At 41.8% G+C, this 21854-nt stretch overlaps 2 protein-coding genes and 1 long non-coding RNA gene across 3 annotated transcripts; all 3 read right to left on the bottom strand.

Annotated features, from left to right (window-relative positions):
- Window positions 1–6172: 6172 nt before the first annotated feature.
- On the bottom strand, window positions 6173–9194 carry LOC306922691 (leukocyte cell-derived chemotaxin-2-like). The gene is made up of 4 exons (XM_079500469.1): window positions 9051–9194; window positions 8348–8459; window positions 7651–7802; window positions 6173–6907 (listed from the first exon to the last, which is right to left on the bottom strand). The coding sequence occupies exons 1-4, from the start codon at window positions 9088–9090 to the stop codon at window positions 6741–6743; spliced, it is 471 nt and encodes a 156-aa protein (XP_079356595.1). The 5' UTR covers window positions 9091–9194; the 3' UTR covers window positions 6173–6740.
- An 813-nt stretch (window positions 9195–10007) lies between these two features.
- On the bottom strand, window positions 10008–13694 carry LOC306922987. The gene is made up of 4 exons (XR_013789987.1): window positions 13584–13694; window positions 11668–11747; window positions 10823–11007; window positions 10008–10452 (listed from the first exon to the last, which is right to left on the bottom strand). It is a non-coding gene; the product is annotated as an uncharacterized lncRNA (long non-coding RNA).
- Window positions 13695–15368: 1674 nt separating this feature from the next.
- LOC306927780 (proteinase-activated receptor 4) lies at window positions 15369–20143 on the bottom strand. The gene is made up of 3 exons (XM_079507632.1): window positions 19684–20143; window positions 15491–17110; window positions 15369–15448 (listed from the first exon to the last, which is right to left on the bottom strand). The coding sequence occupies exons 1-2, from the start codon at window positions 19811–19813 to the stop codon at window positions 16032–16034; spliced, it is 1209 nt and encodes a 402-aa protein (XP_079363758.1). The 5' UTR covers window positions 19814–20143; the 3' UTR covers window positions 15369–15448; window positions 15491–16031.
- Between the last annotated feature and the right edge of the window lie 1711 nt (window positions 20144–21854).

Below are 21854 nucleotides of genomic sequence, written 5' to 3'. Positions count from 1 at the left end.
AAAGATTAAGCCATGCATGTCTAAGTACAAACGGCTTGTACAGTGAAACTGTGAACTGAAACTGTCATTATTACACAGCTATACTTGTATAATGTGCAAAACAGAAAATGTGGTCATTTGACAAGAAAGTGGGAAGTGAGTTTCATTGGGTTTCCTAACATGTAACAGTTTCATAACATGCTATCCCTCCCATGCAGGCAGCTCTGCTCAACTAGGAGTTGTTGCTTGTACAGCGACTATAAGAACACAGTTTGGCATCCCACTTTGTGGCATCCCAACCACAAAGTGCAAATTGTTCAGGCCCCATGGAGGAATGAAACCCCAGTCTCTGTGGTGACCAAATCATGTTCTGAATCCTCGCTTTCAGCCTCGAATGTAATATTTAGTTCAGGTTGTTTATTTGTTACAGATCACCATTAAAGTCATGCTCCTTAAATCAGTCTTAAGCTGGTCTTGCGTCCAGAGCAGGTGTTTCTATTTTCAAACCACAGTGCTTAAAGGACAACTCCAGACTACATAACATATAGGCTCATTTTCCTCCTACTGGAGTCTATTTTGCAAAATTGGACCTGTTCCAGCTGTCCAGTTTGCCCAGCAGCCCTCATAGCATAATATAGAGCACCCAAGTCTGACGTAAATATCGGTAGAGGGCGCTAAGTAAAGAGGTTCATGTACTTTTTATTTGCATTATAATCCCTGTAGGCGTAGGGGGTTTTAGATCGCCTCATACAATTTACAATTTAGGCAGATGCTCTTAATCCAGAGCAACTTTATACAAATACAATAAAACAGGGTTTTTTAAAGCTATTTAAAAGAAAGCAAAGTCTCTCTCCACACCATGAAACACTCATAATGTGTGTGTGTGTGTGTGCGTGTGTGTGTGTGTGTGTGTGTGTGTGTGTGTGTGTGTGTGTGTGTGTGTGTGTGTGTGTGTGTGTGTGTGTGTGTGTGTGTGTGTGTGTGTGTGTGTGTGTGTGTGTGTGTGTGCATGCGTGCGTGCATGCATGCGCGCATGTCCATTATCAGCGCTCAGTCCAGTTCATCTGCCTTTGTGTGTGTGTGTGTGTGTGTGTGTGTGTGTGTGTGTGTGTGTGTGTGTGTGTGTGTGTGTGTGTGTGTGTGTGTGTGTGTGTGTGTGTGTGTGCGCCGGGGGCATTGGCAAGCAAGTCCAGTTGAGGTGAATTGTGGGTTTGTGTTTGTTAAGGAGCCTAATGGCAGATGGGATGAAACTGGCACTGCCCTTTGCCTTCTTGAATCTCGATGCAGTGTATCTCCTAACCGAGGGCAGGACCTTGAAGCAGGTGCTGAGGTTATGAGTTGGGTCTCTCGCGATCATTCCTGCTTTCTTCACTGTCCTCTGGTCCTAGAGATGCTGAAGGGCAGAGCACTGCATCCCACAGAGTTTAGACCCCACGTGGGTTACCCTCCGCAGCTTAGCCTTGTTGGCAGGGCCGGTTGTAGCCTGGCCCACTAGGGTGGGCAGGACGAATATATGGGCCTAATGGGGGGGCATCCCTGCACGCGCCGCATAGCGTAATAACCCCCCGAAATGATCATATCAGATTATCTATCTGTCTTCTCCTTCTTTAACCAACAGTAACCCAATTTCCATCAGCACCCTGTCAGTTAACAGCACTGATGTAAAATTTGTTGGTACTGATATTTTGTGCTATTTTTTTATATTGGCTAAAAATAAATATTCCCCATAACATTTGATTGATTTGATTGAGTCTGTCCAGTGCCTCAGTGAGGTGCATAAAGTTCATGCTACCATGCAAGGCCAAAACAAACTTATTATGGAATACTGTAATCAAGTAATTGTTATTTTTTTATTGGCTGTCTTACGTCAAACTGTGAAAGTCAAAGGATTTTTATTGCAGATGATTTAAGTACAGTGTCCTTTGACCTTTTGATAATTATGCTTTTATATTGTTCATGCAGTATATATTAATCTGTCCGACAGCAACACAGTTCCCTAAAAGATGATCGTCCGAGCCAGTATATATTAATTTGTCCGACAGCAACAGTTCCCTAAAAGATGATCGTCGTGCTAGTATATATTAATCTGTCCGACAAGCAACACAGTTCCCTAAAAGATGATCGTCCGTGCCAGGGCCCCTCCTATGTCACACCAGGTCCACCCCTGCTCTCACCAGGCCCAGGACCTGTGCGTTGCACCAGACTCCCAGCACCAGGCACTTCATTCAGTAGTGGTGGATTATAATGGCCAAGGTTTGTTGGGCTTCCTCCTCACGGAGGACACAGGCTGGGGAGCTAACCCATATACTGCTCACCCGGTTGCCGTCTACAATCCGGCTGTCACCCGTCTCTCCGGTGGTCACCAGACTATACCCGGTTGTCACAGTCTATTCCTATGAGTCACTATAAATAGAATAACTATAACTAAAAAATACATCGCATGGATGCACCTGGGACGTATCCTCAGTGATGTATCCTGAGGTCAACAGGGTTTCGGGTCTACCAACATCATACCCCTCACTCAGGCGACCCAGCCGGGGTTGATCAAATCCTGACTTACGTCCCAGTAGCTACACTCGATCAGTCCATCAGGGAATGAGCAAGGCCACACAATCCATTGCTCTGCCTCTATATGGTGGGCAGGACGCACGTTTGGGTGGGCCCACCTTTGCCCCCCATTAGAACCGGCCCTGCTTGTTGGACTCTGAGAGCCCTCCATACCAAGCCAGGAAAGAAAAGGTAAGGATGCTCTCTATATGGCAGATGTAAAAGCTGCGGAGGATGGGGGGGCAACATCCATGTATCTCAACCTCCATAGGAGGTAGGTCCGCTGCTGGCACTTTGGGAAGATGGCCTGTGTGTTGTCTTTAAAGGTCAACCCACTGTCAATAGTGGTCCCGAGATATTTGTAGCTGCCAACCCGCTCCACCACCTCCCCACCGAGTCTCAGCTGCGGAATAGGGTCGAGGTCATCCTTCCTCCGAGGGTATTGTATTATCACAATACTGTTGTTTCTATGCTGCCCTAGGCCTAGATATTTTGTACTTAGCTATCTTAGCTGATAAAAAGGTAATTTTCATCTTTCTGAACAGGTTCCATATTTCTTTATGCTCGTTGTCCTTGGCCCTTAGTCCTTGAATACAATTCACTGTTTCATGTGAGTCAAGAGGATGTCCTTCAACCAAACATGAGAACTGATGTCTAATGTGGTGCTTATGAATTCCCACAACAATCAGCCATCTTCCTCTTTCAGTGACGCATGACACTTTAGCAACAATAATGGCAATGTTCCTCCACTTCGGAAACAAAAGCTGAACTATTCCTGTTTTTGTTTTGGTACAGCAGGTTATGCAGGTTATGCTGTGAAACAATTCAGATAATATGAGTGCTCATCGAGGTATGTACAGTAAGTTTCCACCAGGTGGTATTCCCTACCTCCAGGGCCGGATCTACCATATGGGCACCTTGGGCACGTGCCCTGGGGCCCTTGGGCACCAGGCCCTCAAAAAAAGTTGTTTTGCTCCACAGAAAATGTCCCCATGAAATAAATGGTGAGAAGGCAAGGTAAAGCAGCAACAATGCGCTAGATTGGCTGTTGTTCAAGGTGGGTGTGCCCACTGCCACTGGGCTGTGAGGTCAGGTGGAGAGGTGATTCTGGTGGAATTAAAGTCGTACGTCCGCCATCCAGCATTGCTTTGTTTTCATTCTGCATGCATAGCGTGTCATGTGGCTTGAAATACACTAAATGAGAAAAAGAGGTTGCGCATCAGCAATGGTTTTCAGTGGAGTGCCAAACCCAAATCCAGTATACATCAAAAAATAGGAATTTAAAGAATTCCAAAAAGGTAGCACATCCAAAAATGTAATAAATGGCGGACAAAGTACATTTCCATTTCTTTACTGGCACACACCAAATAGGAACGCTTACGCGTTTCGGCTATGCAGCCTTCATCAGAGCACTGAAATACACTGTCTGGCGGATTCTCTCACCCATTTGCTTACTATGTGGGTAAAATAAAAATAATGTATTTGTTACTGCCTGGCTGTCACTCTTCGGCGGGGTAGGCGGCCGGGAATAGACCAATATAACGGCATAAAACCACCATTTTATGGTGGTTTTATGTTGTATATTATGTAATCTGCCTTGTAAGGATCTGAAGTGTCAGGTTGGTATTCACTCGATCATTGTTTGCAAACCGTCATGTCGGTTTATTGTAATTGTTTATGTAAACTGTAAAAAGTGTCCTGTAAGTCCATGGGCTGGGCTTCTTCGGAAGCATGACACTTAAATAAAGAATCAATCAATCCCAAAATGCAGGGGGGCCCTTCGAGCTTCAGTGCCCAGGGGCAGGGACGTGCACACAGACATCGAAGGGGGATTCAGCCCCTGCCCTTTTACCCGTCTGTAAACTGCCCTTTCCAGATCACGAATGCAGCATTTACTATGGTGAAACAAATGCAAATGCCACTCCTTTCCATGCCATACTTTATACCGACAGGCAGCATTCAGGAGAATTGCTTTTTTCCCGAAGTCTCCTGAACTTGAACACAGTGTTTTGAAATCCATGTCGTACAACACATCTCCACTAGCTAAAGAGTGCTGGTTTGCGCCCCGAAAATAGCTGATCTACAAGCATGTGAGCTTGTAGATCTGCTATCTGCTCATTTTTTGTCCAAAAGTGCCCTCTTACGGGATTTCGGCCCCTGCCCCTCTAACACTCTCTGCACGTCCCTGCCCAGGGGCCCTCAGAGGTGTTAATCCAGCCCTGCCTACCTCCCTCCATCTTTCTGTTTGTCTGGGGTTATGTGATTATGATGTTTTGGGGTTGTGTGCATGTGTGGTATATAATAATATTATTGAAACAGAATGATGTAACGTATACTGAGTCTGAGTAGCAGTAGAGGCACAGAGGATCAGAGTTGTCCTTTCCATAGAATAATTTGAACACAAATCATCAAATTAGTCAATAATGCTCACCTGGCGTCAAGGAATGCTGTAGCAATAACACAGTGGTTCTCAGAGTGGGGTCCGGGGACACACAGGGGTCCTTGAGGGAGTTCCAGGGGGCCCCCAGCTAAATGATAGTTTGGAACCAAATGGACCCTTATGGTTCTGTAACTCTGAGAGTGTACAAAATTTGGGTCCATTTAGTTCCATTTGTACACTCTCAGAGTTAAATTAACATTGATTTTACTATATAAATTGGGGTCTCAGAGATAGAAATGCCATTAAATGGGCGTCCGTTGCATGCATGAATGCATGTCAAACTGGAGGTCCTTGAAATTAAACAGGTTGAGAATCACAGAGCCGTCAAAATCTTCTCTTATGGGGGTCCCTGAACATATCTCTTCAAATGGGAGACTGTGGTCTAATTAGTGTCAATTTGGGGGTCCTTGACATGAAAAAGTTTGGGAACCATTGGTCTAACATACCTCAGCGGTTTACTACAAGATAAGTCAGACACACACAGAACTCATAGTTCTTTGCTGAAAGAGAGACCGCAGACCATAATTTAAAGTTGGAACCAGTTGTCCTATAGCCACAAGCGTTAATCATCACATTGTCAGGTGGCACAGTAATTGGTCTATCAAGCAAGATTCAGTTCCTGGTCAAAACAATTTATTTAGCCAATGCAGACGTTACTTAAACCCGCATTCTGTCTCATGGACAACATAGGGAGCGATCTTGGCTGGTTCCCACAGTCAGTGACCATGACATTTTTGTTTTGTTTTGTTTTGTTTAGTTTTATCTTACACACATCAAAAGCTTGTGTAGCTATATCTGCACTGTGTACAGTACAGTACAGTACAGTACAGTACAGTACAGTACAGTACAGTACAGTACAGTACAGTACAGTACAGTACAGTACAGTACAGTACAGTATTAGTGCTAGCTGCACTGGACTCAGTAAAACTTAGCACTCTGCTGCTCTGTAATGGTCAAAGTTGATTATACGGACACTTTAACAAAATATATGTTTAGAAGACACTTTCCTGGGGTCTTTATGTGTGTAAAATGTGGTTTTAGATATTTTAGATTTTAGCAGTGTCCATGATGTCACTTCCTTCCTGGAATACAGATAACAAGTCCTGAATGAGTCTTGAAGTAAAAGTAAGTGAGCCCAGTGTCTGTGACATCATGGACACTGCTAAAATCTAAAATAAACCACATATTACGAGACCCCGGGCCTTTATAATTATTATCCTATGGGGGAAATTCAGTTTCAGCTTCACTGATGGCTATGATGGTGAGTCTTGCTCAGGGAGTGGGACACTTTGACATATAGACTGGGGTCAGCAAATAAACCAGAAACCCACTAAGCTACGGCCAATGGTGACCCATTATCACCTTGGTTGCAAATATTATTGATTGTTACCATAAATTCATTGCTCAATGTTTCAAAATGTATGGATTTAATATTCATATGTTTCTCATTAGCCAGGTAAATAGCTACCTACATATAACAACTTTTGTACAGTAATCATTTTGTGCATTTGATCATCTAATCACTGTCAGTTTTCAGGTTTCTTTATGTATTTATTTTATTTGTAACCATTTACTTTGGATTTCATTTTTAAACATGACAGAAGACATCTTACATTTTTTATTATTTTCTTTTACCACAGTTTGTGATTATTAGGACAGTTTGGAATGACAATCAAGAATGCCATATATAAAAATATGTTTCGTCAAATCGATACAGGCTCAAGTTAAGTATGATAAGTTTAACACTTTACTGAGATCAATGGTGAGTTTCTCATTAGAAGTAGTGGGTGGGATCAGATTTGTCACACATCTGAACATGGACGTGAGAAGTGATTCCAGGGTAGACGCTCTGCATAGGTAACATGGTTCCAATCCTCTGCCCTTTCCTCACAGTACCACTGGTTCTGTCTGGTCTCACATAGAACAGCTTGAAACACAGGCCTAGAGCACAGGACAAATAAATGAAAACAATTCATAAATAGTGGTGCCACAAATAATCGGGTGTTATATATAATTATTATATATAATGTAATTCCAAAGAAAATATGTTGTTCAGTATACCTGACTGCTTGCCATGTTGTGCAGTAATATAGAAAAGTGTGATGCATTGCAATGTATCATAGAATCGAATTTAATCGTTACTTGGTGAAATGTAATCGAAATTCATTGTGAGGGCATGCAGTGGCAATGCACACCTCTATTAATCAATTGTTCAGTAGGCCTACAATAAGTAACCAATTAGGAAGTTATTATTATTAATAATAATAATAATAATAATAATAATAATAATAAACTGTTACAATGTACCATCACAAGTCCAGTATGTCTTGCACCAGTATGTCCCTTGGCACTGTGATGTGCAAATTGTCATTGCACCATGTATAGGATGTGCCAAGCATTACTGTGAAACTCTGCAAGTTGTTGAAAGTTACTAAGCCAGATTCCAGTAAATTTAAGTTAAAATGATTGTGACTGGACTCAACTCTCTGCATGACTGCAGGAATGAGGAATCGGCTTGCACAGACAGACATCTGCGCCTGGTCAGCTAACCCGAGACAGATGTTACAGTTATCTGTTCAAGGATTATATTAGGCCTTGTGTGTAGAAACTGTGACTGAAAGATCAATGGACGATCAGTACTCAATGTCTTAGCGGCATAATAAATGCATTTGTAACAGACCAACCTGCTCCGCTGAGGTTGATTCCATTATTAATTGCTGCTTTCGCGGGGTCGGTGTAAACGATGACTTTGCCATTGAGGGTAACGTCAAAGGGAGCATAAACGGTCGCTCCATCAAGACACACAATGTCCAGGCCCTTGTGCGTTCGACTCCCTCTGAGCACGGAGAGACAAGTGGTTATTTACACTTCACTTTACAGTAGCCTTATCACTGTTTCCCAAACAGTGATCAGGCTGAATTGGTCACAGACCAATTTCACAACTCAAGTAAAAACCCTATTTTCTTTTCCTACATTTAAAAAATATATATTTCAAAATATAAATATATATATTTTTAATTATTATTAAAAACATGTAGAATAATTGTATGAATTCTAAAACAAACAAACAAACAAACAATCAAATCCAAGAAATTCCATGACAAAAAAAAAACCTTAAAAGTACTGCATGATATTCTCCCTTCCAAATAAAGTATGAATAATGCTTAAATAAAGGCACTGTAATGCGTTAACTCATTTGTGTGATGCCGCAAGATTCCAGAAAACCCTGAACCTGTCTTAGCAAATCCACAGTGTCTTTTACTGATAACAATAACATGCTCTGTTTATACTGCATGCTGGTGAACTCATGGTTGCCAAGCGTTGTGTACTCTTTGTTTATTAAGACAAAGTGAGGCATGCTTGAAAGTGTGGTTGCCTTACCGACGTGCCCCGTAGTGCCCCTGTCCCCACGAGTCTGACGTTCTCCTTGTATTGCTGGGGTTTCCACTGCACAGCGGGCCAAACCTCACGCTCTCACACACATGCGCCACAGCTAAATAAAACGCATGCATGCATACACACACACACGCACACACGCACGCATGGTCGCATGCACGCACGCACGCATGGTTGCATGCACGCACGCATGGTCGCATGCACGCATGGTCGCATGCACACACACACACACACACACACACACACACACACACACACACACACACACACACACACACACACACACACACACACACACACACACACACAGTGAGGGGATCAAAAACTCACATACTCTGTCACATTTACAAATGTATTATACCCATGATATTATATTACAATATTATGTATATATCACAGGGAAACTTTTTTACTCAGACTTTCAGACTGTCCTTGCTGATCATCTTGGACAAAGTTTATTATTAGGTTTTTGTTTGTTCACAATGTTTCTCTTTGTCAGATGCCAACAAGAGCTAAAAACACATTTTAAGCCATTTCTAGGGCTAACCCTGCATATTTGGTGTTGCTACTGCCAGCAAGCCAGGGGCTAAGCCCAGTACACTAATATAGTATACTAACCCACTTCAAAATAGGCCTACTGTGTGAACATTCCCTTTGCCATGGGTTAAAATTCTGTAGGCCTACTTACCCACAAGGACTGCAGCCAACAGCAGAATACATGTTTTCATGGTGTTCTGGATCACTTGCAGAAGGTGATGTATGTATCAAAGTTCTCCGTATGGCCTGTGTGTCTAATCACAATGCCTGCCACTTTATATAGGCTAATTTGTCAATGGCAACACCCATTTTATCCTTGCTCTTGCAACAGAGTAAAAACTAGTGTTGCAATCACTCTTACTGGAAATTCAAGAGTTCACTTTTTAATGCTGTATTTCCCCCTATTATGCTTTGTATAGCGAGGTTTGTGGAATTTCCCTTTATCATTGATCTATTGTGTTATTATTATTATTATTATTATTATTTTGCTCGGAATTGTTCCCTGAAACAACATTTTATATGCACATAGCATTGAGGCATGCTGCTGCACAATTGCAATTCTTACTTATTTCTCTATACTTCTCTTTTAATACTTCTCTTTTAAGATTCAAGAAATGGAAATACATTCTGCATAAGGTAGAATTTAACAATATTTCTCTAGAAAAAGAGGAGGACCTTTGTTTGCTCTGTAGGAAGTTGGAACATTAAAGATATGATGGGGCAAAAGAAAGAAGGCACTGGCAACTGGCAAGTCATATTGATTAAAAAATGACAAGACAAAGACAAACAGAAAGACAAATATGTTTCCATGCCCGGGGGCAGAGTCCAGCACCGGGACCTCGCCAGAGGGACACATTGAGCAATAAAGGAAATTCCTGCTTCTTTCATATTGTGCTGCTACAGTATTTAGAATTCCTTTTGGAGTATTTTTTATGGTTTCCAATATTATTAACCATATTTCAGAGATATTATTGTGACCTTTCTGAAGACGATTTCTTTCAGTAGTCAGTGTTTTTCAAATGATTGTACTGTGGGGGGAATGAATACATGATATCATAGAGTTATAAAGTTATACATTGTTTATAAAATATAAAATGTTTTATGTTGGCCCACACATTGAATGCATATACATGTCAGTGCTGAAAAACATGAATACAGAAACAATTCTCCATTCCAAGGCAAAGAAAATAGTTATATTGAGGAATTTGCTTGGTTTGTTTTCTGTTCCAAATTGACAAAGCTATTGTGGAAAAGAACAGCAATATATTACTCTTTTAGATCGAAAAATAATATATACAAAATGTATTAGACTTTTTTCAAATATAAATGCACAGCAAAAACATAGCATGACATTGCAAGTCCTAGCATAAAATAGACAAATCAAAGATTGTATAGTATTTCTACATTTCTCCTTCCCCTTGCCCCTCCTCTTCTTGCTCCTCCCCTTGACTCTCTTGCTCCTCCCCTTGACTCTCTTGCTCCTCCCCTTGACCCTCTTGCTCCTCCCCTGGCCGCTCTTGCTCTTCCTCCTCTTCCTCTTCCTCTTCCTCTTCCTCTTCCTCTTCCTCTTCTCTCTCCTGCAAGAAACAGAGGGTGAAACAGCTTGAGAATCAGTAATAAATAATCAACAGAGCCTGTCCATGGGGTATATTCTGCAGTAGATCGTTCCTGATCATGCTTGGTTTTGGAGTGCCAGATGGCCTGGGTTTGCCACATCAGCACAATCCATTCAATGTCAGGTTAGCTAGCCTGTCAATCATAAAAAACTTGACTTTCAAATAATTCCCTATGCTTGTCTAACCTACGTGTCATGTCAAACTCCAGCCATCTGCCTCACACACAGGCAAAAAACATTAAAACACATGACATTTCTAACATTAATATTTGACTTAAAAACCCTTGACAAATTGTTGTATGAACCACTTTTACCACACGTCTTAGTGTCCTGGGAGCAGGGCTCTGGGGCACTTTGAACACCGGCTGCTGTCTGTCATTGTCCCGTGTCTCTGAAGTGTCTCTACCGTGGCGCGAACAGAACCACACTGTAGCACTGACCACAGCCAGCAGGGTGAGCAGAGCTCCAGCTACCACAGTGTTGAAGGACAAGTCTGAATGAGATCAGTAGGGAGGTCATTTTATTGTGCTTACATTCAGGTACCCCGTTGCTGCATCAAGACCAAGCTGTCAGTGGTGGAAGATTGTACTCACATGTACTTAATTAAGTAAACACTCTGTTACATACAAAAGTCCAGTATTCAAAATGTACTTGAGTAAAAGTACAAAAGTATTCGCATTAAAATATACTTAAGTACTGAAAGTAAAAGTTCCCATTATGCAGAACATGCTATTTTCAAAGTTTTTTTTCCAAATGCAAAATGCTTGGAAAGCAGATTAACAAGCAGATCAACTAGCTCAACGTGTCCTGCTGTGACACGTTGTGAGCTTGTAGATCTGCTATTTTCAATCTGCAGTGGAAAGCCTGCATGGTGACACAAAGTTATTTTCAAATAGCTAAAGTTTAAATGGGGCTGAAGTGGTTGAATGTATGTATTAACTGGTAACTAAACGTTTTTAATACTTAATAAAAAAAAAATTGCTTCTGAGATGTAGTTGAGTAATAGTATAAACAATTGGAATTACTCCAGTAAGTAAAAGCACCTCAACACTTAGGTATGGTATAAGTAGGCCTAAATGTACTTAGTAACTTTCCCCACTGACAGCTGTCCAACTTTGCTTAGGCCTTAGCTGGGGGAATATATTTTTCTTACCATATCCCTGAGCCAATATCTGTGGATCCATTGCTCCATGAAAGATGACGAGATAGGAGATGCAGTGGTTGTAGTATCACCTGCAAAGTTTATATATGTTTAATTCAAAACGTCTGTCATTGTGTTACTCTGTTTGAGACTACCGGTATATAAAAATAAAATATAATATAAAAGAAAAAAAAAGATCCTGCACACCTTCCAAGAAGGATGATCTTGACGAAGGTCCATAGCCTACATTTTAATAAATGCAATGCAGAGGTGATCTAATGATATACTTTTTGGATGTAGCCTACTTACTTTGGATTCCCTGAACCACCGAAGACGGTATAAAGCAGTATGCTGTGTGCAAAGTTGCACATGAATAAATGTAAAATAAGTGACATTTCTACCTCAGCCTAGTGGGAATATGCATGCACAATTTCACCACAATCGGACACTGTGTTAATGTTTTGCAGCATTTTGTACAAAACGGGCCATTCCTGAAAAGTTTTTCAGGATGGAATATGAGAAAACAAACAGACCCGTCATGATCACATGACTATAGATTTGCGTGAGATTTGGATAAAATCTGAAGGAGTAATAAATCGGTCTCTTGGTTTTACACAGATTGGTGCAGTTATAGGTAAAAACACGAATGGGCCAGTTATAGCGCCACCATGAGGCTGACGTGAAAACTTTCAAGTGGCATTTCTTCCTCGGCCTAGTGGGAATGTGCATGCAAAAGCACTCTGCGTTCATGATTTCAGGCATTTTGTTCAAAACGAACCGATCCTGCAAACTTTGGAAGGCAATCTTAGCCAATGGGGATGGAATATGGGGAAGCGGACAGGTACATGTCGATCACATGACTATAGAGATATGTTTTGCAAAAATCGGTCTCATGTTGGCGCTATAACAGGCCATTGTGGAAAAATTGGGGCAGAGGTTCGTCGTTGGCATCCAGGGAATGTGTGTGCACAGTTTGGCATTGACCGGGCCAATGGTGCCGGAGATTAGTTGGTAACAGACGGATGGACAGACGGATGGACAGACGGATGGAATGCAAAACACAGCTATGTCATCAACATTTCGATATTTCAAAGTGACACTTGACAAGTTACTCTTACATCCTTGTTGACCTAAAATAACCCTGAAGCCAGGGCCCTGAAACCCTGACCATAAACCGCTTTTCTTTACTCTGTGTCTAGCTGTGTTAAGTGCTATGTATGTATGTAGTAACAAACAATGTCCACTAGATGGCAGACAACACCCAGTCAGCCTGTCACATACTGTACAATACATCATAAACTGCCCTTTAAAATATTAATGTTGTATTATGAATGGATTGAACATGGTAACAAATCTGTAATGTTGCTGGTAGTTAGTTTCCAGAAACACACTGGGATATATCACTGCTAAAGAAAAAAGAAAAGAAAGACATGATCACTGGCTTTAAAATGCATACGTGCGTGAGCGAGTGTGTTAATAGCACATTAAGCACCTTGTCACAGGTGCTTATGCTGTTGAGTGTACTGTATAAGCATGCTCTTTGGGGTATGTCAATAAGTGCATTCAGTTCACAATTCACAATTAGAATTATGCTGAAATCAAGCCACAGCCAAGTGTATAGGCCACAGTAGCTCTCACAGTAGAATGTGAATCATTGTTTGTTTCATGATGAATGCAAATTATGTTCAGGCGCCATAGGACAATCTAACCAGTCTGTTCTGAGCAGATATCATAGGAGTTGTTTTGTCGTTATTTCTTCATAACATGTAGCACAATACTTCATACAATCTAATGAGTCAACCTTTGGCAAAGCAAAATGTCACAAAACCAGTTGTATTACTCACATTATGACATTAAATAAATTGCACAATGTACTTGACATTGCTGAAGTTGTGTGATAGTGAAGCTGTAAATGAGACAGAGCCTACCTTAAGGAATCTACTATTTGTAAGTGAGCGCGGGAGCGTATATCCTATGTGTTCTTGTTGTGGCATACACAGGCGGACAGTAAGGGTTGTCATGGGTGTCACTCATTTCCCAACCCCATGGGACTGTGGTGTCATGATAGCTCTTATCAAAGTGCTACATTCGGTAGGTCTATAGAACAGCGACTTCCAACCTGTGGGCCGGGGACCACTGGTGGGCCAATATTGCAAGTGGGCCCCCAAATAAATGGCAAAACCATAGGGCAAAACTCTTAAGATTTTAATGATATTATAACATCAATACAAAAAATACAAATAAAAAGATGAATGTAAAATATATCTCATGTTTATGTTTGTTTATGTTTATTCACCTTTCAGCAGGATCACAGGTTTTAAAAGACAGAGGTGCCATTAAAAACACTGAATTATTTTGCCGATCACAGATATAAAACTTCAAATCTAAAATGCAATAGCCTATCTAAAAATCCAAATGGTGTAAAACTCAAATACAAAATCCACTATCATTTAATCTCATGGTATTTCTTCCTAAAAGATTGATTGATTGATTGATTGATTAATTGATTGATTGATCATTAATAAACTGTGGTCAGATGGGTGGGCAACAAACACTTTTATAAGTGGGCCCTGAATGTGATCCAGAAAGGTTTGGGAACCCCCCGCTCTAGAAAAGGCATTGGGTCTGCAGCTTGGAAGATGAAAGGAGGTAGTATGGACGTCCCTTAAATTTTTGATAAGATCCTGTTTTAGACTAAAAACACTCAAAGCTTTCTAAGAGTAATGGCTTGTGTTGGTTCAGGGAGTGGTCAGTGGTTGGCGGTATACCAGTACTGCCTTGTTTCCTGTCTGCTGTGTTCCTGTCTGCTGTGCCTGCGTGTGTGTGTGTGTGTGTGTGTGTGTGTGTGTGTGTGTGTGTGTGTGTGTGTGTGTGTGTGTGTGTGTGTGTGTGTGTGTGTGTGTGTGTGTGTGTGTGTGTGTGTGTGTGTGTGTGTGTGTGTGTGTGTGTGCGTGCGTGCGTGCGTGCGTGGGTGCGTGCGTGCGTGTTGGCTCTCTCTTTTGAGTAATCATCCTGTGGGATGAAAAACCAAGTGTGAGATGAAATGTTGAGGACATATTAATGAGCCTCTGCTTTCTTTGACTATTTTCACATCATGAAACTATATAGTCTACACAGTAAACTGAGTTACTGACCTTTTTGTTTTAATAGAAAAATGTACATTTGATCCTTTGTCTCGAAATTCGTACACATACAGTACTAGCATATAACATACATTGTATCTTGCAGACAAAGAATCCGCACAAAATCCTGTATCAAGATAAACGTTTGTTGTCTCAATGTTGAAAGCTAACTTCAATTAAGTTTACAGGTTTATTTTACTTTGTCTTTTTGTTTGTCATCCATCAAAAACCTTTGAGCCTGTGTGTTGGCCTCTGTTTCATAACCAAGTAGACATTACACTGAGGAGACTCAAACATGTCCAAGTGGATTATCACTGTATACCTAAAATAGGACATTTATGGTCAACCGGTTGCATATACAAATGCATAGGCTACAAATTACATAGCCTAAGTTGCCATAATATTTACTGTAACACTGAAATCTTCAATTAACATTACACAAAAACACACTACATCACTTGGAGTGAGTCCGAGTGACTATATGATGACGATGCTGTTTATGGAAACCTCCAAGAGCCTCGTAACAGATTGTTGCTGTGTGTCATTCAAATACTGGGACAAACAGTTTCAACAGAGGGACAGTAATAGTATACAGAACACACGGGTCTGGATGTGTGTGTACATAGAATGTAAACAAGGGGGCCTGGGCCGCGGCTGAGCCGTCCAGGCACCTGGGCCGTCCAGGCACCTGGGCCGGTGGTCCGTCCAGGCACCTGGGCCGGTGGTCCGGCCTGGCGGCATGTCGCGGGTTCAGGTCCCGAGCCCGTCTGCCTTCCCCCGTCTCTCTCCCTCTTTCCTGTCTAGTTACTGTACCCTATCAATAGAGGCAAAAACACACAAAAACAAATCTTTAAAAAAACTAAAAAAAAATTAAACAAGGGGACGAGTGTGGAGAGGTGCGTGGCTTGAAACAGTTTGGTCCTAACATAATTAATGTAAGCTGTCTTGCAAACGTATACAGTCTCACACATAACACAACCCAACCAGTCTAACATCAGACTAGCTTGAAACAAAGTCCACTCTGTCCACATTTGTCATCTTCCCTCTGTGGAGTTACAAGAGAATTAACTTTAACCTCCTAAAACCCTATACTTCAATGACCGGAGTCCCCCAGGGGTCTATAAGGCCCCATCCCTTTGCACCCTCTATCCCATTGCCGAAAATAGCCAATATACAAGCTCGCCACAACACAAAGGTAGATTGGCTGTTTTGGCAGAATGTTCACCCCAGAATCCTGGATACGGGTTTAAGTTGTTAAGCAGCATCGCTATCAAAAGTCCCTTGTCGGCTCATGGATTTGGACAGCAAGGTCATCTTTGATCTTGTCCCTGAAGAGGATGAATACATCTGGTTTCCTGATGACGATGACGATGACGGAGTCTTAGAGTCACCACTGAAACACAAGGCGTTCCTCACTTTTCCCCTGAAGTCGTCCGACACATAGTAGAAGATGAACGGATCGATGCAACTGTTGAACGTGCTAACCGCTAAGCTAACCATGTAGGGTAGGTAGATATCCTCTCCATCGCCTATCAGGGAGCTGTCATTGTCACTGTAGGTTAGGAGAAGAAGGATATTGCATGGCAGCAAGCACACAATGAACACCACCAAGACCAACACTGTCACTCTCACCGCATGGGTGTAACGCTCGCCTCCGGCCACCAGGGTGCGCAATACGGAACCGTAGCAGAATAGGATGACAAGGAAGGGTAGCAGGAAGCATACAGTGAAGATGGTCATGAAATAGGGCAGGAAGTAGTTCTCCTGCTCTTCCTCAGGAAGGGCGTCATGGCAGGTGGTTATTTGCAGCTCGTCCAACACGTACGATTGCTGAGACATCAGCAGCGGCAGCATGGCGGCTATCACCACTACCCACACCCCCACACTCATGTAGAGAGATATACGCTTGCTGCGTAGAGTCTTTGCACCAAATGGGTGCACTAGTGCTATGTAGCGGTCTAATGCCACCAGCATAAGGCACAGCACGCAGCCATACATGTTCCCATAGAACAGCGCCATTACGACGCGACAGAAAGGCTCGCCAAATTCCCAGTTGTTTCCCTTGAAGTGGTACACGATCCGAAAGGGGAGCACGAGCAGGAGCATGAGGTCGGTGGCCGTGAGGTTTATAAGCAACGTGGTGGACGGCAGTTTCTTTGTCCTGAACACCAGAATCCACAGAGCCAGCAGGTTGGCCGGCAGGCCGACGGTGAAGGCGATCAGGTAGAGGATGGGGATGTAGAGGTTGGTGGAGGGTGCCTGGATCTGTTTCAGCGACTTCTCTTTCAGGGTGGTGAAGTTGCACTTTGTTATATGCTTGAAAGCCCTTAGACCTGTTGAATGGATGAGATAGAATGAATGGTTTAGTTCAGCAATTAATTCTGGACTCCTAGAATTGATTATTTTCAACATCTCAATAGAGAGGCCAACCAAAAGCTAGGCTACTGGTGGCTGATACCGATATTGATATTAAGCAAGACATTCCAATATATATACTGTATATATAGTCTCGCGTTACCAGACTGTTGCCTCCGTGATTTCCAAACGCTTCATCATACAGTCTGGGCCAACGGAAAAAGTATCCGGATACAGCAGAAGTGGAGCCTCCTCGCCATTTCCGTTTCGTCTTTACAGTCGCGCATATTTATCCTAATATAAATAGAAAACATCTAAGGCTATAGCTTGTTGCTTAGCAGAAAAGGAAATAAAAAATATATATTTTCGTGAACGGAAATGGCAGCTTCCGTTACTCAGCTCATGGGGGCTATATAGCACACAGCCTTGAAGTGTTCCTGTTTATCAGAGGTAGTTCCACTGCACCTCTACTGTATGTGGTCGATCTATGAGGAACTCATAATAATCCTCTCTTTTATTCAGTGTGTCTGCATATCAAAGTATAGCTTACAGCTGAACTATTCTCACTAAAAAGCTGGTTGTCCAATAATGTTCAACTTTTATAACTTGTATTGTTTTATCTATATCTTGTTTTTTTGTTGTTGCCTCCTGCATCTCTTCCGCAAAAGGATCACAATGGAAACACGCCTTCTGACCTTCTGACCTTTTGTGCTTTTATCCTTTTGAATTAATTTTCAATAATGTATTCCAGCTGTCTAGAGCTGTCTCAAAATATATTCTCCTTAAAGGGGAATTGTGGCATAAATCTGGTTTAAAAACAACAATAAATCAATTGTTGCTCCCCGGAGAGACCTCAAAGGAGCCTTTACGATGACCGTTGCTCTCTCAAAAGGTCATCAGTCAACACTATGCTGTTGAATACACCACTTAAAAGCTCTTTACATCATTACTGTCCGAAGATCATGATACATTTATAACCCGAAGCATGTTTACTAGCAAGGGTTTTATTTTTGTGTGTGAAAAACGAATTATCAATATTATTTTATTTGTAAAGTTACAATGATGGCTAATATCGTCAGTGATTTGCCATAGTGAGTTATGCTTTGTTCATCATAGCAAGTGGCATCACTCAAATACTTGAATAGAACTATTGGAACCCATGCTTTATAACCATGTTATAACATGGCTCTCCTGAAGATCACCTTGCCCATCCATGTCTCAACCTTGTTGTGGGACTTAGCTTTAAGAATGGAAATAATGTGCTCAGTGCTATGTACAGTAGGTATTCATAAACAGCAATTGTGTGTACTACTAAATGTCTTATTATCTGACTTGATACTAGATTACTATTATTAGAACTAGAAAATGTGCTCTGAGCATATAATATATCTCTGCTGTCCGGAGGAAACCTCATAACTCCAAAATGTTAATTTTTCAGGAAATGAAAAATATACGTTTTTAAGGAAATTAATAAAACTTGCTTTTTAAACGATGCAATACTGCCTCATCAACGTTGTTGTTGTGACTTTAGATGTTGTCAACTACTTGCATGAGAAGGAGAGAGGTGGTGGAGTTTTTAGAAGACAGTTTGAGGGTCCAATGGAGTTAAGAGGTTTTCCAATGCGTTTTTTACTACTTTCCATTGGTTCAAGATTTTCGAAACAACACACAGACGTAAAGGGTGTTCAATAGCACTGATTTATGGAATAAAATCAAAAACCTCAAAAATTTAGTTATGAGGTTTCCTCCTGACAGCAGACCTCTGCCAAGGTGGCAGTGTGTCCACACTCCCGTTTTTGGCAATCAATGTGAAAAGGTAATCAGTGCAACTTTCGTGTTGTTCAAATCCATTTCTGCTAACATATTTTGCTAACAGACAGACCAACAGACAAAAACATTACGTCCTTGGTGGAGGTAATACGCTAAACAGGAAAAATGACATCAGAGCATAATTATGTCACCTGCATTTCCACAGTACTTTACTACTGGTCAGTGACTTGTGTGTGACACACACACACACACACACACACACACACACACACACACACACACACACACACACACACACACACACACACACACACACACACACACACACACACACACACTTTGGCCTACATCTGAACTCTGCCTCCAGCTCCCCAGTGGACAGTGATTAAGTGCTAACAACATAATTGGGAGAATAGTTTGGTTTGAACATAACACACCATTGCATGAAAATTGTGGGAAAATTCCTCTGAAAAGTATGGCATGACTGGTAGGGGGCCTGTCTCTATACTAGACTATATCTAGACTATCGTAAACAAAATCACAGCAATAAAATAATATATGCACTCTCCTTCTTTTGCTTTCTCCCCTTTCCCTCTTCTCTCTAGCTTTCTAATTTATTTCACCTCACGTCTGTCTTTCTTTCTTTCTTTCTTTCTTTCTTTCTTTCTTTCTTTCTTTCTTTCTTTTTTGATATGCTTCCTTACACATACTCAGAAAACATGTATACAGTACATAGCCTCCATCTAAAGTGAGGACAAGAAAGGAAGGGATTCAAACTCACGGATACCCATTCCTGAACACTCCTCGGTAGAGTTGGATGAACATCCAGTGAAGAGAACCGACAGGAAGGCGAGTAAGAACAGGGTCCAGACAGGCCCAGGCAGACGCATGGTGCTGCTGGAGAATCTCATTGTACAGTTCCCACACAAACTGCAAGAAAACTGCAGTTCACCTCAGATTACAGTTTACAGGCACAGGACGACTCCTCTCTCACTCCCTGTTCCCCTTTCCACCGATATGTTCTATAACCACTGTCAGCTGTGAGGGAGGAGTGAAAGTTGAATTCAGTCTGATGCCTTGGCTCAGACCCTGTCCACGTTCAGTTGACAATGCTTGTTCCTTCTCCCTCGTCTCCTCGATATGCTCAGCAAGTCGACTTCAACAGACTGATTCAGCTCAGTTGTTAAGTTGTTACTCCGCTAATGGAACCCAGCTGTGGGGCCCTATGACATGTGGTTGCGTATGTGTGATGTGTGCATGCGTGCGTGCGAGAGAGAGAGAGAGAGAGAGAGAGAGAGAGAGAGAGAGAGAGAGAGAGAGAGAGAGAGAGAGAGAGAGAGAGTTCACATTTCAGGCTTGCTTACTCATATGGAAACACAAGCATCCAGTGTGACTTATAACAGGAAATATGACTGTTTGACCTCTGGGGGCTACCGTGATGTTTACACGATTACACAGTGACCCCACATATACTCTCTAAGACAGATATCCACTCCGGATCTCCATAAGTGACCTCTGTCTTTGTTCTCTATCCAATCTACATCTCTGTCTCCATTCCTTCCTTCCTTCCTCTCCTCCTCCCTCTCTCCCTCTATTTCTCTTCTTCTCCCTCGCTCACCATCTTACATGCGCCTGTACCACGCAAGGCCAGATAAGCACATTTCCTGTATTCACAGTAGTTTCGTCTGTGCAAGACATCAGTTATGAAACAACTGTTTCTCATATTACTTTTTTGCGACACACACTGAGAATGCAATTATTCTCAGAGAGCTCAATGTCTACTCTCTGTAGATTTTAACTTGACACATGCCATATTCCCAGGCTTTTTATTGCATAAAAAACAATTCTTTATACTGAATAAGAGCTCATATAACTACTACTAATAATTATAATAATGAAATTGGATAACAGCATTATATTTAAAAGATTATGAGTACTTTACTTAAAGTTCACCCGCAAAATAATTTTGCAACCCACGATTTTGCAACCCATTTTTCCACCCAGTGTCAATTATCTCAATTGACACTGGGTGTCAACAGAGGAGTTTTCCCCGGCCGGACATAGCACGTGGAAGGAACATGTTATTCCAACCAGTTCCTTTCCCCTCCATCAGGCGCCCCGGCTGGACAGGGGGAGGTAGTTTTAGAGACCAGGATTACTGCATGTTTTTTGTGTCCCTAGGGGACTCTGCATAGAAAGGCCCTTTCGCCAACCCCATCTCGGGTATGGGCACTGATGACGTGGAGGAGAGAACACGCCCCCCAGCACCCACAGCATCCCCAGCGGGAATTGAACCCAGGACCTTCTAGCTGTGAGGCAACAGCACTACCAACTGTGCCACCGTGCCTAACTTTTTTTCTATCGCCCCATGGAGACTTGAATTCATGGATATTTGTTTTACTTTTTGTCGCATTCCTAAGTCAATAATTTGATGACCAGCATCTTCTAAATATATTTTATATATACAAATATTTTTAAAATAGCAGATCTACAAGCTCGGAATGCATGGTGATTGTGAGCTTGTAGATCGGCTATTTTAAAATGGCCAAATTGTGTATAGGGCTGAAGTTGTTAATGTGTGTTTTGTTTACTTTGTTCCACTACATCTCAGAGTCAAATATTGTATTTGTACGCCACTACATTTATTTGCAAACTTTAGTTACAAGTTACTTTGGAGATTTTGATTATTATAAAAAAACATGCATTAACCACTTCCTCAGTATAGTAGACTATTTGAAAATAGCGGATCTACAAGCTCACAATACGTTGTGATTTTTTACCATTGAGCTAATAGAGCCTGCCTGTTGAAACTTGACCTTCAGGGCCAAATTCGTGTCAGATCCTGTGTCAAGGTGAGACATGACCTTTGACACAATATAAATCTCAATGGAAGAGTAGGGAGTCAAGTATCGGTACGATAGGTATATCATTTCCTATTTATTGGTATGTAAT

This window comes from Electrona antarctica (assembly GCF_951216825.1).
Source record: "Electrona antarctica genome assembly, chromosome: 1".
Classification (NCBI taxonomy): Eukaryota; Metazoa; Chordata; class Actinopteri; order Myctophiformes; family Myctophidae; genus Electrona; species Electrona antarctica.
This window is presented reverse-complemented; position numbering and strand designations above follow the sequence as displayed.

Excerpts from the sequence above, each read along its gene's own strand:
- LOC306922691 (XM_079500469.1), bottom strand. The coding sequence starts at position 9,090 with ATGAAAACATGTATTCTGCTGTTGGCTGCAGTCCTTGTGG. Across the intron at positions 8,460-9,050 it reads GTTGGCTGCAGTCCTTGTGG|CTGTGGCGCATGTGTGTGAG; the intron begins GTAAGTAGGCCT and ends CGTTTTATTTAG. Across the intron at positions 6,908-7,650 it reads AATCAACCTCAGCGGAGCAG|GCCTGTGTTTCAAGCTGTTC; the intron begins GTTGGTCTGTTA and ends CCTGTGCTCTAG.
- LOC306927780 (XM_079507632.1), bottom strand. The coding sequence starts at position 19,813 with ATGAGATTCTCCAGCAGCACCATGCGTCTGCCTGGGCCTGTCTGGACC. Across the intron at positions 17,111-19,683 it reads GTGTTCAGGAATGGGTATCC|GTCTAAGGGCTTTCAAGCAT; the intron begins GTGAGTTTGAAT and ends TCCATTCAACAG.